General features: G+C 46.9%; 1 protein-coding gene across 3 annotated transcripts in view; it reads left to right on the plus strand.

Annotated features, from left to right (window-relative positions):
* CEP290 (centrosomal protein 290) overlaps positions 1-16,786 on the plus strand; it is a 283,184-nt gene that overhangs the window by 72,020 nt on the left and 194,378 nt on the right. For all 3 annotated transcript variants that reach the window (XM_033953471.1, XM_033953470.1, XM_033953472.1), the window contains exon 18: positions 14,962-15,046. In XM_033953471.1, the coding sequence (XP_033809362.1) occupies positions 14,962-15,046 (85 nt within the window). The remainder of the gene's footprint in view (positions 1-14,961; positions 15,047-16,786) is intronic.

Genomic DNA, 16,786 nt, shown 5'->3' on the forward strand with positions numbered 1-16,786 from the left:
CTCGTCTTACATTTTCCACATTAGAGAGGATTCCCTTAGCATAAGCTGTAACTAAGTTGCTGTTGAAAGTGCTTGGTTTTCTTTTAAAGAGTTGATTTTCTTTTGTTGAGAAGGAAAGCCCACCACTGTGTAAGAGTTTCTTCTTAGTAGACAGCAGGGGAATTAGCGTATCAGAAAACGTACTCTTTAAGCAGTGCTTAAAGAGTGATCCATTTCCTCTACGGTTCTTTTTTTGCAGAAATACTGACTGTTCAATCCATAATTTTTGTTTTATATTTTGCATGGAGGTTTCTGGAATATGGAGTGTAGAATTTGCTTTGTCAGTTTTTATTTCCACTTATGTAATTGAACTAACAGAAACTTATTCCAACTGTTTTTTATTAAATTAAAACTGTGGTAAAAAACATCTGTTGGTCATACTGCCCAGATCCATGCTGCCTTTGGCTTCTACATGAATTAATAGTCTTAAAAGAGGAACTCCACAAGTACATAATTTAATGTTTACTTTCTAGACCCAAATCATTAATTAGTTTTTGGTATAGTATTGAAAGACAACTATCTAAATAAGCCAGACAACATTGTGCTATGTTTGCATGCAAAGATACTTATAACCCTAACTGTTACTATTCTATAAATACAGGTTATACATACAAGTAAGATGGAAACACCAGTTAGAAGATCACAGCTAGATGATATAGAATCAGATGAGAGTAAATTTTTAAGAAAAATGTCAGCGAAGACCATCTCAAGATGTTCTGAAATGCTTACCAAAGGCTTAGAAGAACCTGATAAGAGTGAAAAAATTTCTATAGTTCAGTTAGATTCTACACAAGCTACCAGTATGACAGCAGAAAATACAAGTGGAAGAGTAGATGCCGTTTACTTTAAAGAAATATTTAAGTCAAAAGAGCTACAGGCTGTAGATTCAGTCGGTGGTCAGAGGTCAAAAGTAAGAGCTGATCTAGTGTCACTCCCTGCGAAGCAGATAAAGGACTTGAACATGCAGCAGACTTCAGGAGATCATTTCTTCACGCGTCGAAGTAGCCAAGAATTGGAATCTGGCCGTCCAAGTAAAAACAGAGAAATTTCCCAAACTAGTAAAGGTGACGTTCCAGTAAACCAAGATTCTGCAGTTCAGTTGAAGAGAGAGATTCCACAATCAGTTGTGTTGCAAAAATCTCAGAAAATCAAATCAGAGCCTGGTTCTAAGAAAGCAAGCAAGCACTCAATCTCTGTTCCTGAATCTCTGCATTCAGCGCATCGCACATTCCAGGAATTGGAAGGATGTAAAGTAATTTCTGAAAATATACATTCTAATGACATCTGCAATCAGGTCTTCAAGAGCGAAACACTTGCTGAAGCAGTAAACAATGAGATTTTGTTTTCAGAACCATTGTATGCTCAGACTTTGGGCAAGTGGCCTATGAGTGAGTTTCCCTCTATAAAATTGTCCACTTCAGAAGCAGAACAGCTTCAGTTAGATGCAGTAGGAAGTTTTATTGAGCAGTTGAGAACTGAACTAGCTTCTCTCAGATCAGAGGTGAGGTATTTCTAAGGTTGATAACTAACACTTAATTAGCATTTTTCTTTTTTTTTTTTTAATTTCTTTATTCATTTTTAAACTTACATCAAGTGTACAGTAAATATCAACCAAATATAATACATCACTTGAAAATTTTCAATAACATACACCAAGAAGATTTAACCCTCACCCCCCTCCCAAATTCATATACAACTAATATATACCACATGAAAATAATATCATACGACAATCATCTATATATTCTTAATGGAAAAACAAAAAATCCCCCCCCCAAATCCACATGTGTATTAAGATTGGGAAAAGTTAATTAGCATTTTTCAATAAGATGGGAAAGCACGGGGGGGGGGGGGGGGCAATGCAAACAGCTGCACAAAGCTACCACAAGCATAACTGTATGTGGTTTACATTGGGTTATAGTTGTACATTAGAGGGGGGTTGAGCATGGATGCTAACTTGTGCAGAAGACATGATGGCACATTGCACTAAAATATATAGTAATAAGGCAATTAAGTAATCCTCCTGAATTCACAGAAGGAAACAGTGCCTTTTGATGTATGCACAACACACAAAATTTCTTGCCAGGTTCAGGGCAATGTAGAAGAGTTGAATTAAGAACATTTAATACCTGTTCTGAAGATTTTAAAAACAAATTTGCCTTTTTTTTGTCAGTGCTCAAATTAAGCGTCTGCAACTTTAAAAGACAATTGGGGAGTTAAGGGCTCGTGTGTACATGTTTTGGGTAGGGACGAATAATTTCTGCACAGAAAAAACAGCTGCCAATGGATGCTGACATTTTTTTTGTTTTCTCTGGACACGCACACAAGAAGCAGCACTTACCACAAAACATTTGTGCATATGCATCCAACAGGCTTCCCCCGATTTGCACACAAGTTTTACATGCCTAATATTTGCATGTCATCACTTTCTACACAAGAAGGTAAAAATTAGATGCATAACTTTTTTTTTCTTTGTAGGCTTGTTTGGATTTTGAGAGTAAAGGTACCAGACGTCAACGTGATGATGTCATGCATGCCACAGAGACTGCTCTTACCAAAGTTTGCAGTGACCTGCTCCTGGTCTGATCCAAGGGCCTTTACTCAATCTTCATCCTTCTTGACCTGGTCTGCTGCTACTGATACTGTTAATCACTACGTACTCCTTGATACACTGTCTTTGCTTGGATTCCATGACTTTGTGCCTCCTACTTCTCCCATTGCATCTTTAGTGTATGCACTGGTGGATCGTCCTTGGCTGCTATCCCGTTAGCAACTGGTGTACCCCAAGGTTCTGTCTTAGGACCTCTTCTCTTTTCCCTCTACACCTCTTCTCTTGCTACCCTGATTTCTTCCAATGGATCCCAGTATCACCTATATGCTGATGATTCCCAAATCTACCTATCCACACCCAAGATTTCACCAAAAATCCAAGAAAAAGTCTTTGCCTATTTGTCTAACATTGCTGCCTGGATGTCCAGCCACCACCCGAAACTAAACATGTCCAAGACTGAGCTGCTCCTCTTTCCTCCTAAACCCTCCTCTCTTCTTCCTCCATTCTCTGTAAATAATACTGTTATCGTTCCTGTCTCCTCTGCCCCTAACCTTGGAATTGTCTTTGACTCCGACCTCTCATTTTCTATTCACATCCAACAGACTGCTAAAGCCTGTCGCGTCTGTCTCTACAACATCACCAAAATTCACCCTTTCCTCTGAGCATAATACCTGGACTCTTGTCCACCTCCCAGTCCCTTGTAACCTAACACCTGGACTACTGCAATGTACTTCTAACAGGTCTCCCGCTGAGCTACCTCTCCCCTCCTGCAATCTCTGCAAAACTCTGCTGCATGACTCATCTTCTTCCAATCTCGCTACACTCATATTACCCCTCACCTCAAATCACTGGCTCCCTATTTGCCTTCGCATACAATTCAAACTAATATTACTAACATACAAATGTGTTCATTCTGCAGCCCATCAGCATATCTCCTCTCTTGTCTCTTCTTATATGCCTCCCCAAGAACTCTGTTCCTCAGATAAGTTACTTTTATCTGAACCCTTCTCCTCCCCTGCCAATTACAGACTTTGTTCCTTTCACCTCGCTATCTCATATGCCTGGAATAGACTACTTGAGTCCGTGCATCAAGCCCCTTCCCTTATTCAAAAATAAACTGAAAACCCACCTTTTTGAGATTGCCTTCATCACATAACCTTGTCCCTCTGCTTATCACCCTAGCCAGCAATTTAACCTTTCTCCACTAACTGTAACCCCTACCCTGGTATCCTGTTCATCTGTCTGGATTGATTCAATAGTCTGTTCAAATGAGCTTACAGTCTCCTTCATGACTATGTACAGCTCTGCATACGTCTGGTAGTGCTCTAGAAATAATAGGAGGAGGAGTAAAATAAAGTGATGCTTGCACAAATTTGCTGCCACTATTGTTAGGCACTTTATCCCAGGACAAGCAGGCAGGTATTCTCACTAGTGGGTGATGTCATCAGACAGAGCCCCGGTACGGACGTCTCACAAGCACGTGTTGCTTGTAGAAACTTAAAGTTTCTAGATGCCCGCACCGCGCATGCGCCGGTGCCTTCCTACCCGGAGATCCGGGCGTGTCTCCTCAGTTCTTTCTTTTCCGCGGAGCTGAGAAGTTCAACTTCATCATGCGCTAGCTGAATTCAGTTAAATTTGCCTTCCTTGTCCGCGTTTTCGCCTTTCTTTTAATTACAGTTAACAGTTCTTTTATTTTCGTAAAAAAAAAAAAAAAGAAGATTATTTCCTCCGGCGGGTCGAACGGGCCGGCCACGTGGCTCAGGCCCACTGGCTTCGACCTCGCGGCGGAGATTTTCCGGCCTATGTCCCGGCCAACCACCGGGTTTAAAAAGTGCAGCAAGTGCCAACGCGCGATTTCACTCACGGACCCTCACTGGCGCTGTTTGCAGTGTTTGGGCCCTGACCACATCCCGAAATCGTGCGGGCCTTGCTCTACCCTTACGGCACGCTCTTTCAAGCGGCGTTGCCTATTGTGGGAATCGATGTTCAAGATGGACGCAGCTAAGGATCCCACAGCCTCCACTTCATCTGATACCTCCCCGGTTCGGGCGAAACCGGCATCGACCACCCCTGCATCGAGTGTGGTGAAACCGGCATCGCTCGCCCCGACACCATCCACGAGCTCGACGTCGGTGCCTGCCCCGGTCTCCTCGGTTCAGGTACCTCTTCCTTCCACAGTGCCACCAATGGTCATCAAAGTGCCGAAAGCTGCTAAGCAGAAGCACTCGACCTCGAAGGAGCGCGATGTCCGTGCAGGAGGACCCCCTTTCGGTGCGGATCCCTCCCTATCGGCTTCGCTACGGTCCGTGCTAGAAGCTCAATTCGTTGAGCTCATGCAGACCATCGGACCCGGGCTCATCGCTGCCATACAGGGTGACCTCCCGGTACCGACCCAAAGGGGCGGTCCGCCCCCTCCCCCTCCCCCACACCGTTCGACCTCGACAACCGACGAGGACGAACGGGGGAGGGCGGCGATGCCCACGCGGCAAACCTCGCTTACCGATATGCCGCCATTAGAACCCATTACGCCTCCGCGCCAACATGGGACCAGACCCCCGCTCGATACTCGAAGCCCTGGGCATAGTCAGGAAGAGTTCTTCCGCACTCCTTACCAGACTTGGGTAGCATCGCAAGAATCCGCATCGCAAACCCAGTTGCGATCCACCGCTTCCAGCCCTATCCACTTGGGGGCCTCGGGAGACCATGCGATGCACAGACGATCCCGATCCCCGTCCCGCCACCGAGACGGGCACCGATCGAGACACTCATCCTGGCACTCCTCACGCCATTCGGAGGTGTCACCGCAGAAAAAACTGCAACGTAGGGGATACTCCTCAACAGAGGCGTCCCCTCCGAGGGGCCCGGAGTACGAGGAGACACCGGTACCCGATTCTCCTTGTCACTCCCCGATGTCCACAGACCTGGAGGCCTCATCCTCCTCCAGCCCGTCCCACAGACCGACGCTGGCGGAACAATTGTCCTTCTCATCATTCCTCCGACAAATGGCGGATGATATGGACGTGACCCTTGACACGGGCTCCAGATACTCCAAAGAGTATCTGGACACCATGCACTTACCTAACCCTCCAACGGAGTCGCTCCGGCTCCCCTTGCATAAATTACTGGACCAGACCTTCATGCAGTGCTTCGAAACGCCGTATTCCATACCGGCGATCCCCAGCAAACTCGATGCTCGATACCGCATCGTGCACCATAAAGGGTTCGAGGGCCCCCAACTCTCCCACCAATCCCTATTGGTCGAGTCCTCCCTCAAACGCTCTCATCCCTCCCAGGTCTACGCTTCTGTACCGCCGGGCCGAGAGGGAAGAACGATGGACAAATTTGGTAGAAAATTCTACCAAAACTCCATGATGGCGTCACGGGTGCTAAACTACAACTTCTTTTTCTCTTCCTATCTGGAGTTCTTCTTGCCGGTACTCCGCAAGTTCACTCCGTTCATAGACAACCAAGCTCGATTCGAGTTCGAGGAAGTGGTAGCCTCCCTCTCCCAATTACGCCTCCAGCTGATGCAATCCTCCTTCGATGCATTCGAACTCTCGGCACGCGCCGCCGCAAGCGCGGTAGCTATGCGTCGCCTGGCATGGCTCCGTACTATCGATATGGATCCCAACCTACAGGACAGACTCGCCAACGTACCATGTGCTGGAGCCGACCTGTTCGATGAGTCTATCGAAACTGTTACCAAGAAGCTGTCGGATCATGAAAAATCCTTTCAATCCATCCTACGGCCCAAACCCAAACCTCAACAGTCTCGACCTTCCAGGCCACCCCTGATTTACCAGCGGCGTTACATGCCCAGACAAACGCCCGCGGCGAGACAGCCTGCGAAGAGACAACCCCCCCAGAAGTCTCAGCAAAAAGTCCAGCCACCCGCTGTACCTAAGGCTCCCCAGCCCTTTTGACGCCCCTCCCGGGAGCATAACCTCGGCCTCTCCCATAGGGGGCCGCCTCCATCTTTTTTACCACAGATGGGAGGCCATAACCACGGACCTATGGGTCCTCTCCATCATAAGAGAAGGATACTCCCTTCAATTCCACCGGGTCCCCCCGGACCATCCTCCAAGAGAGTATCCTTCAAGCTCGACGCAGACCTCCCTTCTTCTTCAGGAAGTCCAAAACTTACTCCAGCTTCGGGCGGTCGAGACGGTCCCGTCAGACCAATTGAACCGAGGGTTTTACTCCCGGTACTTCCTCGTCCCGAAGAAAACGGGCGACCTGCGACCCATTTTAGACCTTCGGGCCCTCAACAAGTTCCTGGTCAAAGAGAAGTTTCGCATGTTGACTTTGGCTTCTCTATACCCCCTCCTCGAGCAGAACGACTGGTTATGCTCCCTGGATCTCAAAGAGGCCTACACTCACATCCCCATTCACCCGGCCTCCCGAAAGTTCCTCAGATTTCGGGTGGGAAATCTGCACCTACAGTATCGAGTGCTACCATTCGGCCTATCTTCGTCCCCCAGAGTCTTCACAAAGTGCCTGGTGGTAGTGGCCGCAGCACTCAGGGACAGGGGTCTACAGGTCTTTCCATACCTCGACGACTGGCTCATCAAGGCCCCGTCAGCCCCAGAGGTCACTTCGGCGGCCTTGGCTACAACCTACTTCCTCCAGAATTTGGGCTTCGAGATCAACTTCTCCAAGTCCCATCTACAGCCTACCCAGTCCCTCCCCTTCATCGGAGCGGTCCTGGACACCACCCGACTCCGAGCATTCCTGCCCCGGCAACGCATGGAGTCTCTTCTTCACCTCTGCCAGTCGGTGATCACTCACCAAACCATACCGGCGAGACAACTGATGGTGCTCCTGGGCCATATGGCCTCCACAGTACACGTGACACCCTTTGCCAGACTCCACCTCAGGATCCCCCAGTGGACCCTGGCATCACAGTGGAACCAGACATCCGATCCACTATCCAAACGCATCGTAGTCACACCTGCTCTTCGGCAGTCTCTACTTTGGTGGATGACCTCTTCGAATCTATCCAGAGGTTTGCTGATGCACTCTCCCCCCCATCAGAAAGTTCTCACAACCGACTCGTCGAATTACGCATGGGGGGCCCACCTGGAGGGTCTCCGCACCCAAGGATTCTGGACCAGTGCGGAAAGACTACACCAAATCAATCTATTGGAACTCAGAGCCATCTTCAATGCGCTCCAAGCTTTCCAACACCTACTTCACGACACGGTAATCCTCATTCGCACAGACAATCAGGCTGCCATGTATTACATCAACAAGCAAGGGGGCACGGGCTCGTCCCTCCTTTGCCAGGAAGCTCTACGAGTCTGGGACTGGGCGGTACGCCACAACGCCTTACTCAGAGCAGTATACATCCAGGGGGAGAACAACGTCCTAGCAGACAAACTAAGCCGTCTGCTACAACCGCACGAATGGACTCTCCATTCCAACCCCCTTCACCAAATCTTCACGCAATGGGGGACGCCTCAGATAGACCTCTTTGCGGCTCCCCACAACGCCAAACTGCCTCAGTTTTGCTCCAGGATCTACACTCCTCATCGCCTCGAGGCAGATGCTTTTCTACTGAACTGGGGGAAACGATTTCTATATGCGTTCCCACCATTCCCGCTGATCCAGAAGACTCTGGTCAAGCTGAAACTCGAACGGGCCACCATGATTCTAATAGCCCCTCGGTGGCCCAGACAACCTTGGTTCTCCCTCCTACTTCAACTCAGCAGCAGGGAACCAGTACCACTTCCAGTGTTTCCTTCACTACTTACTCAACATCAAGGATCACTACTTCATCCCAACCTGCAGTCTCTCCACCTGACAGCTTGGTTCCTCTCAACGTAACCCCTCACCAATTCTCACAAGAAGTGAGGGAAGTCTTGGAAGCTTCCAGGAAGCCCGCCACTCGTCAATGCTACTCCCAGAAATGGACCAGATTCTCCTCATGGTGCGTTTCTAAGTCAAAGGAACCCCAGCGAGCTTCCTTATCCTCCGTGCTGGACTATCTCCTGCACCTATCTCAATCTGGGCTCAAGTCCACATCCATACGAGTCCACCTGAGCGCTATTGCGGCGTTCCACCAGCCTCTACAAGGGAAACCCCTCTCGGCCCATCCGGTGGTCGCCAGATTTATGAAAGGACTCTTCCATGTTAACCCTCCTCTCAAACCACCCCCAGTGGTTTGGGACCTCAATGTAGTCCTTTCCCACCTCATGAAGCCCCCGTTTGAACCACTCAACAGGGCCCCTCTGAAGTATCTCACCTGGAAAGTTCTTTTCCTTGTAGCCCTTACGTCCGCTCGCAGAGTCAGCGAACTCCAGGCATTGATGGCGGACCCACCATTCACAGTATTCCACCATGACAAGGTGGTCCTCCGCACTCACCCGAAATTCCTGCCTAAGGTGGTCTCCGAATTTCATCTCAACCAATCCATCGTACTTCCAGTATTCTTCCCTAAGCCTCATTCTCACCACGGAGAATCGGCCCTTCACACTCTAGACTGTAAACGTGCCTTGGCTTTCTACCTGGATCGCACCAAGCCACACAGAACCACTCCTCAACTTTTTGTCTCCTTCGACCCTAATAAGTTGGGAAGACCCGTATCAAAGCGCACCATCTCTAATTGGATGGCGGCTTGCATCTCTTTCTGCTATGCCCAGGCTGGATTATCACTTCCTTGTAAGGTCACAGCCCATAAGGTCAGAGCAATGGCAGCCTCAGTAGCATTCCTCAGATCAACACCAATCGAGGAAATTTGTAAGGCTGCCACCTGGTCCTCGGTTCACACATTCACCTCACATTATTGTCTGGATACTCTCTCCAGACGGGATGGACAGTTTGGCCAAACAGTATTGAAAAATTTATTCTCTTAAGTCGCCAACTCCCCCTCCATCCCACTGAGGTTAGCTTGGAGGTCACCCACTAGTGAGAATACCTGCCTGCTTGTCCTGGGATAAAGCAATGTTACTTACCGTAACAGTTGTTATCCAGGGACAGCAGGCAGCTATTCTCACGTCCCACCCACCTCCCCTGGGTTGGCTTCTCAGGCTAGCTACCTGAACTGAGGAGACACGCCCGGATCTCCGGGTAGGAAGGCACCGGCGCATGCGCGGTGCGGGCATCTAGAAACTTTAAGTTTCTACAAGCAACACGTGCTTGTGAGACGTCCGTACCGGGGCTCTGTCTGATGACATCACCCACTAGTGAGAATAGCTGCCTGCTGTCCCTGGATAACAACTGTTACGGTAAGTAACATTGCTTTATGAAGACTCGTGTTGCCGAAGAGAGGCCAAATGGTAGACCCTTGTGCTGCTAGTGATTGTTGAGGAATTTGAACTAGAAGAATTGCCAGTGGGAAGGATGAATAGGGATATGAGTGCAAGCATCTTTGAGGTCTAGAGCGGCCAGCCAGTTGTTTGGTCTCAACAGAAACAGTATAGTTGGGAGTGAGATCATTCTGAACTCTTCTTTCCTGAGGTAGGCATTGAGCATGTGGAGGTTGAGAATAGGGCGTAGGCCTTGCATTTCTTGGGGATAAGAATCTTGAGTAGAAACCTAGATATCTTTGATGTTTGAGCACTTCCTCTATTGCATTGCTCTGCAGTAGCAGGAGAGCTCTGCTGCTAGCTGTGGTATGTGATGATGAGGAGTGTTGAGGTGCCTGAAAAATCTGGATTTGGGACAAGAATTGAGGCGATACCCTTGAAATAATGTTGAAGACCCATTTGTCTATCATGATGGCCTACCATATGAGTATTCCTCTGAGCTCTCTGTTGGCTGAGCAGAAGCAGGTGGATTAAAGTCTGTATGGACTGCATTTTCAGGGTCAGACCATGCCTCTGGGGAGATTGAAGGATGAGGTGGACAGGAACTGATAGCGGTCCATGGATTCCAATCCAGCTCCTGCAGGAAACCTAAAGGTACAGATGCAAGAGCCCCTGAAGTGGATGGGTGAGATGGTTGGTCTGACCATAAAGGAATTTGCTGTACTGAAATTTGAGGTGGGGGAGCTGGAGGAGTCATCTGTAATAGTGCTGTGGAAGGGAGAAAAAGGTTGAAGCTGCCTGGAATGAAGCTTGCTGAAACCTTTTGTGTGAGGTGAGGCATAGTGGGTTGCTTTGGAGGTATGACATCCTAAATCAGGTTCCTGCGGTGCCTGTTTTGTTTAGGCCTGGCTCTTAGAGGGAGCTGGAGGGAAAATAAGAGGAGCAGTTTGGGATTATTTAAATTTACCTGAGCTGCGAAGCTGTTTTGGTCTGGAGAAGAGAGAGGACTGCAAGCCTGAAGCTTGGCCCGCTGGAGTCTTTCCAGCTAGCTCTTTCTGTTTTAAAGATGCTGCCTCTGAATGCTGGCCTGCCATTGTTGAGGCTGGAGGAGAGGGAATAGTGCATCTGACAGCGCTACTTGACTTCAGCAGTGTTTTTTGCAGCAAATCTTTGTTTGGTTTTACATGTGAGAGGCAGGCCTTGACAAATGTTTCAGAGTTTTCAGCTTTTGGCTTGATAGCTTTTACATTGGCGCTATCTACTGGGCTTTATTAACACATCCCTGAGGAAGGCTGTTTCAGCCGAAACACAGACCATATTGGGGTCCAGGAAACAGGATTTAAAGACTTTTTTAGGCCTTAGTACATATAATTTTTGTATATGCTATATGTGTTGTACTTTCAATAAATTGTTTATTCTCATAGTTGGTTGATTGTGTCCCTTCCCCACTCTTTCTTTCAAGATTACTATTGTTAGGGAACACACAGGCTCAATCTGAGGGCTTCACCAACAAGTGTGTCATCTTCTGCTTGTTTCCAGATAAATCCACCAACTGAACAGCTTATGTATATCTTCAGTCTGTACCAAACAATTTCCAGTCTTTTTCAAATTGTTTTTGTTCTCTCTGCTCTTAAGATATTTGCTCCATACTAATAGTTTCTAAAGCCTGCCTAATCATCTGCTTTTAAATCCAAGTTAGGTTTTAAATTATTAATCATCCTCAATTACAGAAAAGACAGTTTAGTAACATTCATACATTGTTTTTGTACAATTGCATTGGATCCAATAATGGCCCCCAGATACTGAAATGAATCAATCCATGATAATTTTTCAAAATGCATCCTGGAGGTAATTAAGAACTAAACTAAACCTTAAGCTTAAATACTGCATCTTCTCTATAAGGATAGAGCTCGACACGGTTTACAAGAGTTTAAGAAAGGAAAATATAAAAAGAATTAGTGGTTATATAGAGAGCAGCGGAAATTTGTGGTTTTGGACAGATTTACTACCAAACTATTGATGACTTAACTATTCCTGTATTACATTTAGACATTGATTATACAGTACCTTCCAATTGTAGATCTCATCACTCTCCAAATAGAGAGTTGCGCAGGGACAGAAATCCCACCCGTCCCCGCCAAAATCCCACCCGTCCCCGTGAGGAATCCCTTCGCCCCACCCATACCCACGAGGAATCCTTCCATCCCCGCCCATCCCTATAAACTTCAGAAATAGTTAATTAAAGGCTCTGGTGGAGACCCATTTACAAATAAGCAAAGATACTTTATTAATTTGGAAATATTAATTGGGAAGAATACATACTTTGTAAATGGGTTTCTACCAGAGCCTCTAATGTAAATATAAAATAGAAATACTCAGCTGATGAGAACCCCCAAGCTGTCAGCTGAGGACTTCCTTTGCAGTTGGCCAGGGGTCCCTTTTGCCAAGCTTGGCAGGCAGCAGTAGCGTCCCTGAGTCACAGATGCTGGCCCCTCAGTAGCTCATGGACGCTGCCAGTGACTGCTGTGCTTGGTAGAGGGGAGTTCTGGCCATCTCTAGAGGAGGTCCTCTGCTGGCGGTGCTTGGGGATCCCCACCAGTCACAGCAAGGGCCAGCAAGTACTTCAACACTGTAGAAATAAAAGCAGAAATGCATTTCCTTTTCTTTTGAACACAATACAAAGACATCTGCTATATACATTTCCCAAAGCTAACATATTTTAGTCAATAAATTCCGTTTTTTTACCTTTGTTGTCTGGAGACTTATTTTTCCATCATGTTGGTCCCGGTTTCTTTTTTCCACTTTCCCATCTTCTGTAAATTCTTCTGTTGCTGTCCATTAGTTCCTCCTACCATGGTCCAGCATTTATCCCTTTCTCATCTTTCACCCCTACCCACCAGCCCCATGCCCAACATTTCTCCTTCTATCACCCCTCTCCAGCACCGTGTCATTCCCTTCACCACTATGTCCAACATTCCTCCCTCTTGCATCCCTTTCAATCTGTCCTACTGTCCCCTTTCCACCACAACATTTCTCCCTCTCATTTTTTTCTTCCCTATCATCTGTACCTCACTTCCTCCCTATGACCAAAAATTCTCCTCTTTCTTCCATTCCCAGTGTACAGCATCTCTCTTTCCCTCTCATTCACACACTCAGCCCAATTCTCCCTTTTACATTGTATTTTGTTTACCTTCTGTCTATTACTTCAGACCCATCAGTTGACTCATTTTCATTCTGCACTTGTAGTCCTGCACTTTGATACACACACTAACAAAAAGAATTATTAAATGCTGATTTCCCCTTAAAAAAATAGATAACAGTACACTATGATATACATATGGTCAGAAGTCAATAAAACACACACAGAAAATACGGAACGGGCCGTCTAAAGAAAGCTAACCCCTCCCTCCCTCCCCCCCGCGTCCAATGCCGAAAAGCAAAAATCCAGAGAAAGTGCAATAAACTTTGAAAGGACAAAGCCTAAAGGAAAGCCCCCCAAAAATGCATTTAATTGATCACTTACCAGATATGGGGTCTGAATACACAACACAAAACAGCTCTGTTTCTCCCGACTGACTGAGCTGCACTTCTTCGCAGGGCAGCGGTCCCTGCCTTTTCTGCCCCCTCCTGTCTCCCGAGTGCTGCACTTCTTCGCAGGGCAGCGGGCCCTGCCTTTTCTGCCCCCTCCTGTCTCCCGAGTGCTGTACTTCTTCGCAGGGCAGCGGGCCCTGCTTTTCTGTCCACATCCGAGGCTCCCGCAAGAGTTTACCTCTCCCGAGTGTTGCACTTCTTCACAGGGCAGCGGGCCCTGCTCGCTCCACGTGGCTGACCCGAATCCTTGCCTCCGATGTCAGCTCTGACATTGGGGGAAGACTTCCGGGTTGGCTACGTGTGGTGTGCTGGGAGCAGAAGGGCATGAAAAGAAGACGCAAAATGACAGGAAAAGAAGACGAGCCATTTGGCTCGAGCTGCCTCCCAACCTCGTGGGATCCCCGAGACCATGAGGGGCATCCCCATGGGATCCCCACGACCAGAGGGAGCATCCCCAAGGGATCCCCTTGACCGGAAGTGGGAACCCACAGGATCCCCGCAGGTCCCGCGGGATTCCTGTCCCTGTTCCCGTGCAGCTCTCTATCTCCAAAGTACATAATAGCTAAATGACATCAGTATAAATAAATCAACCCCAGATGATCTAATTAAAATTCCTAAATATTTCAAATAGATGTTAAAGACGATGAGGACCTCTGAGGTATGCCCTTTCTCCTTCCATACAAATCAAATAATTTATCATAAAAAGTATACAAAATTTCTAGTCAATTAAAAAAGAAATAAATAAGCAATCCACTTTAGTACAGAACCACCAGTATTCAACTCTAAACACCTCTGTACTCATATTGACATCAAGTCAAACACACAGGTCAAATCTAAGGTAATCAACAATATAGAAATCCTGCTATCAAGAAACCAATAAATCAGATCTAGCATCCCTACTAGCAATGTCTTTCTACAGCCTAATCTAAACTCAACTTGTGCCACATCCATGCGTCCATTATCTTCTAAAAACTTACTAACTTGATTATTTACCTCTTCTTCAATCGGCTTGGACAAAATAACTAGGTTAGGTCCAAATATGAGACCACTATGCCAAAATCTATTTAACCTTCCCCTTTGTAATTCAAGGAGACCCCATACATGTTTTCAGACCAGGCTTTATAAAAGACTACAGAGACTGAATCCAGAAATGACCCCTTTTGTCTTTAATAATACAATAAGAGTAACAAGTTTGAATAATAAATCTAGCCTGGGGGGGCCAATCCCCCATCCTTTAATTTCTTGTCTCCCTCATTTATTATAACTTTGATATTATACCACCCTGTATAATTCCCCGTTCTAACTACTTACTAACTCATGTAAACTTTGTCTTTAATATACCAACTTTATCCAGAAAAAAATAACTGTCATCATCATCTGTATCCTCTATTAAAGTCTGACCCATATTACTTGTAATGGTTCTGTTTGTTTTCTGAACGAGCAGAGAATTTAATTTTGCTTTTCTATTTCTTGTCTTTTACCTGTTTTATGAAATTCATGCTAACTTTTGTCATCTACATCTTTTGCTGTCAGAATGAGCACCTTTCAAAAGAATTAAATGGAAAAGAAAAGGAAGTGGAACAAAACAGAACACGTATAGCTGAGTTCAAATCTAAATGTAAGTTATAATGTAATTCCATTTCTTATGTTACGTGCAGATTATTACAGTGTAATTTGAAATGCTTTAGAGAAAAGTAAAGAATTTGTTGCCCCTAGGATTCTTTGAAACTCCATGTATCCTTGCCTCTCAAGATATCACAGGCCAGTTTAAGCCAGCAGTAGAGGTTTGTACCTTGGGCTTGCGAGGTAAATGCTCCTATGCTCATAGAATATGAGCATTGGAACATTTACCTTGCTGGCCCATGATAAAGACCTTTAATACAGCTTTGTAAAACAGGAGCCAAATCCATTTAAAAATTTAGCACAAATGGATACTTATCCCAGGACAAGCAGGCAGCATATTCTTGACTGATGGGTGACGGCACCGACGGAGCCCCGGTACGGACAATTTTAGAGTGATTGCACTCTAAGAACTTGGAAAGTTCTAGCAGGCCGCACCGCGCATGCCTTCCCGCCCGACTGAGGCGCGCGGTCCCCAGTTTCTTAGTTTCCGCGGAGCTAAGAAGACGCACGTTTCAACGGCTGTTGAAAACTTTTTTCTATTTTCGCCTTCCCACTCGCGTAAACTCGTTGGGAAATATTGTTTCCCTCATTTTATTTTATTTTCTTTGTTTAAAAAAAAAAAAACACCTTAATTCGTTTTTCTTTCATTTTTTCGGTTTCGCCCCAGCGGGGCCTGTTGCCACCATCTAGGCCTCGGCCTTCGATTTTTACATTCATGCCCCCTCAACCCGGGTTTAAGAAGTGCCAGCGGTGCGCTCGACCAATTTCACTCACAGACCCACACACCTGCCTCGTCGACACCGCGCCGGCGTCGCACCCTTCAGGTAAGCCGGCTAAGAAGCCTTCCCCGCTGGAGCGCCCTCCGGTCTCAGTGGCAGCGAGCCCAATCCTGCCGACCTCGAGGCGCCCGCGGAAGCGCTCCGCTCCGATTGAGGTAAGCCCCTCGACATCGGGTTCCTCTTCGGAGTGTAGAGCGGCACCCAAGGTACCGCAGAAGAAAAAAGCGGTACCCGTGCCTTCACTGGACGAGCGCATTGCCGCCGTCCTGCAAGTACAGCTTAAAGAACAACTACAGCAGCTGTTACCTGCCCTTCTGACACCGAGCCTTCCAGTCCCGGTCCGGTCTGAGCCTCCGGTACCGACAGTGGAGCAGCCTCCTTTGTCGGCATCTACCTTGTCAGTACCGATGCATACCACTTCCTCGGTATCTATGCCAGTCTTAGCGCCGGAACTGAGATCCTTACACCAGGCTGTTCAAACATCGGCGCCGACACAGCCTATAACATCTCCCGGTACCGTTTCACAGAGGTCTGGGAAGTCGATGCATAAAACTCGACACCTAGAACCCTCCACACCGGAATCCCGGGACCGCAGTTTTCAAGTGCGGGACCCTGATCTGTGGGGCGATTCGGAGGACCCTCTTCTCTCAGAGGGAGAGTGTTCATCAGGAGAAGAGGATCCTTCTGTTTTGGATCCATCCTCTAAACCTGATGCAACTTCTTTTACCTCTTTTCTCAAAGAGATGTGTGAATCTCTCTCTATTCCCTTGGAGGCTGAATCCAAAAAATCCAAGGCATTTCTTGATGCTCTGGATTTTGACCAGCCTCCAAGGGAATTTCTCAAACTGCCTCTCCATGACATATTAAGAGAGACATTTTACAAAAATCTAGAGACACCCTTGACCATCCCAGGAGCTCCCCGCAAACTGGACTCCTTATATAAGGTCATACCTATT

This window comes from Geotrypetes seraphini, chromosome 7 (assembly GCF_902459505.1).
Source record: "Geotrypetes seraphini chromosome 7, aGeoSer1.1, whole genome shotgun sequence".
Lineage (NCBI taxonomy): Eukaryota > Metazoa > Chordata > Amphibia > Gymnophiona > Dermophiidae > Geotrypetes > Geotrypetes seraphini.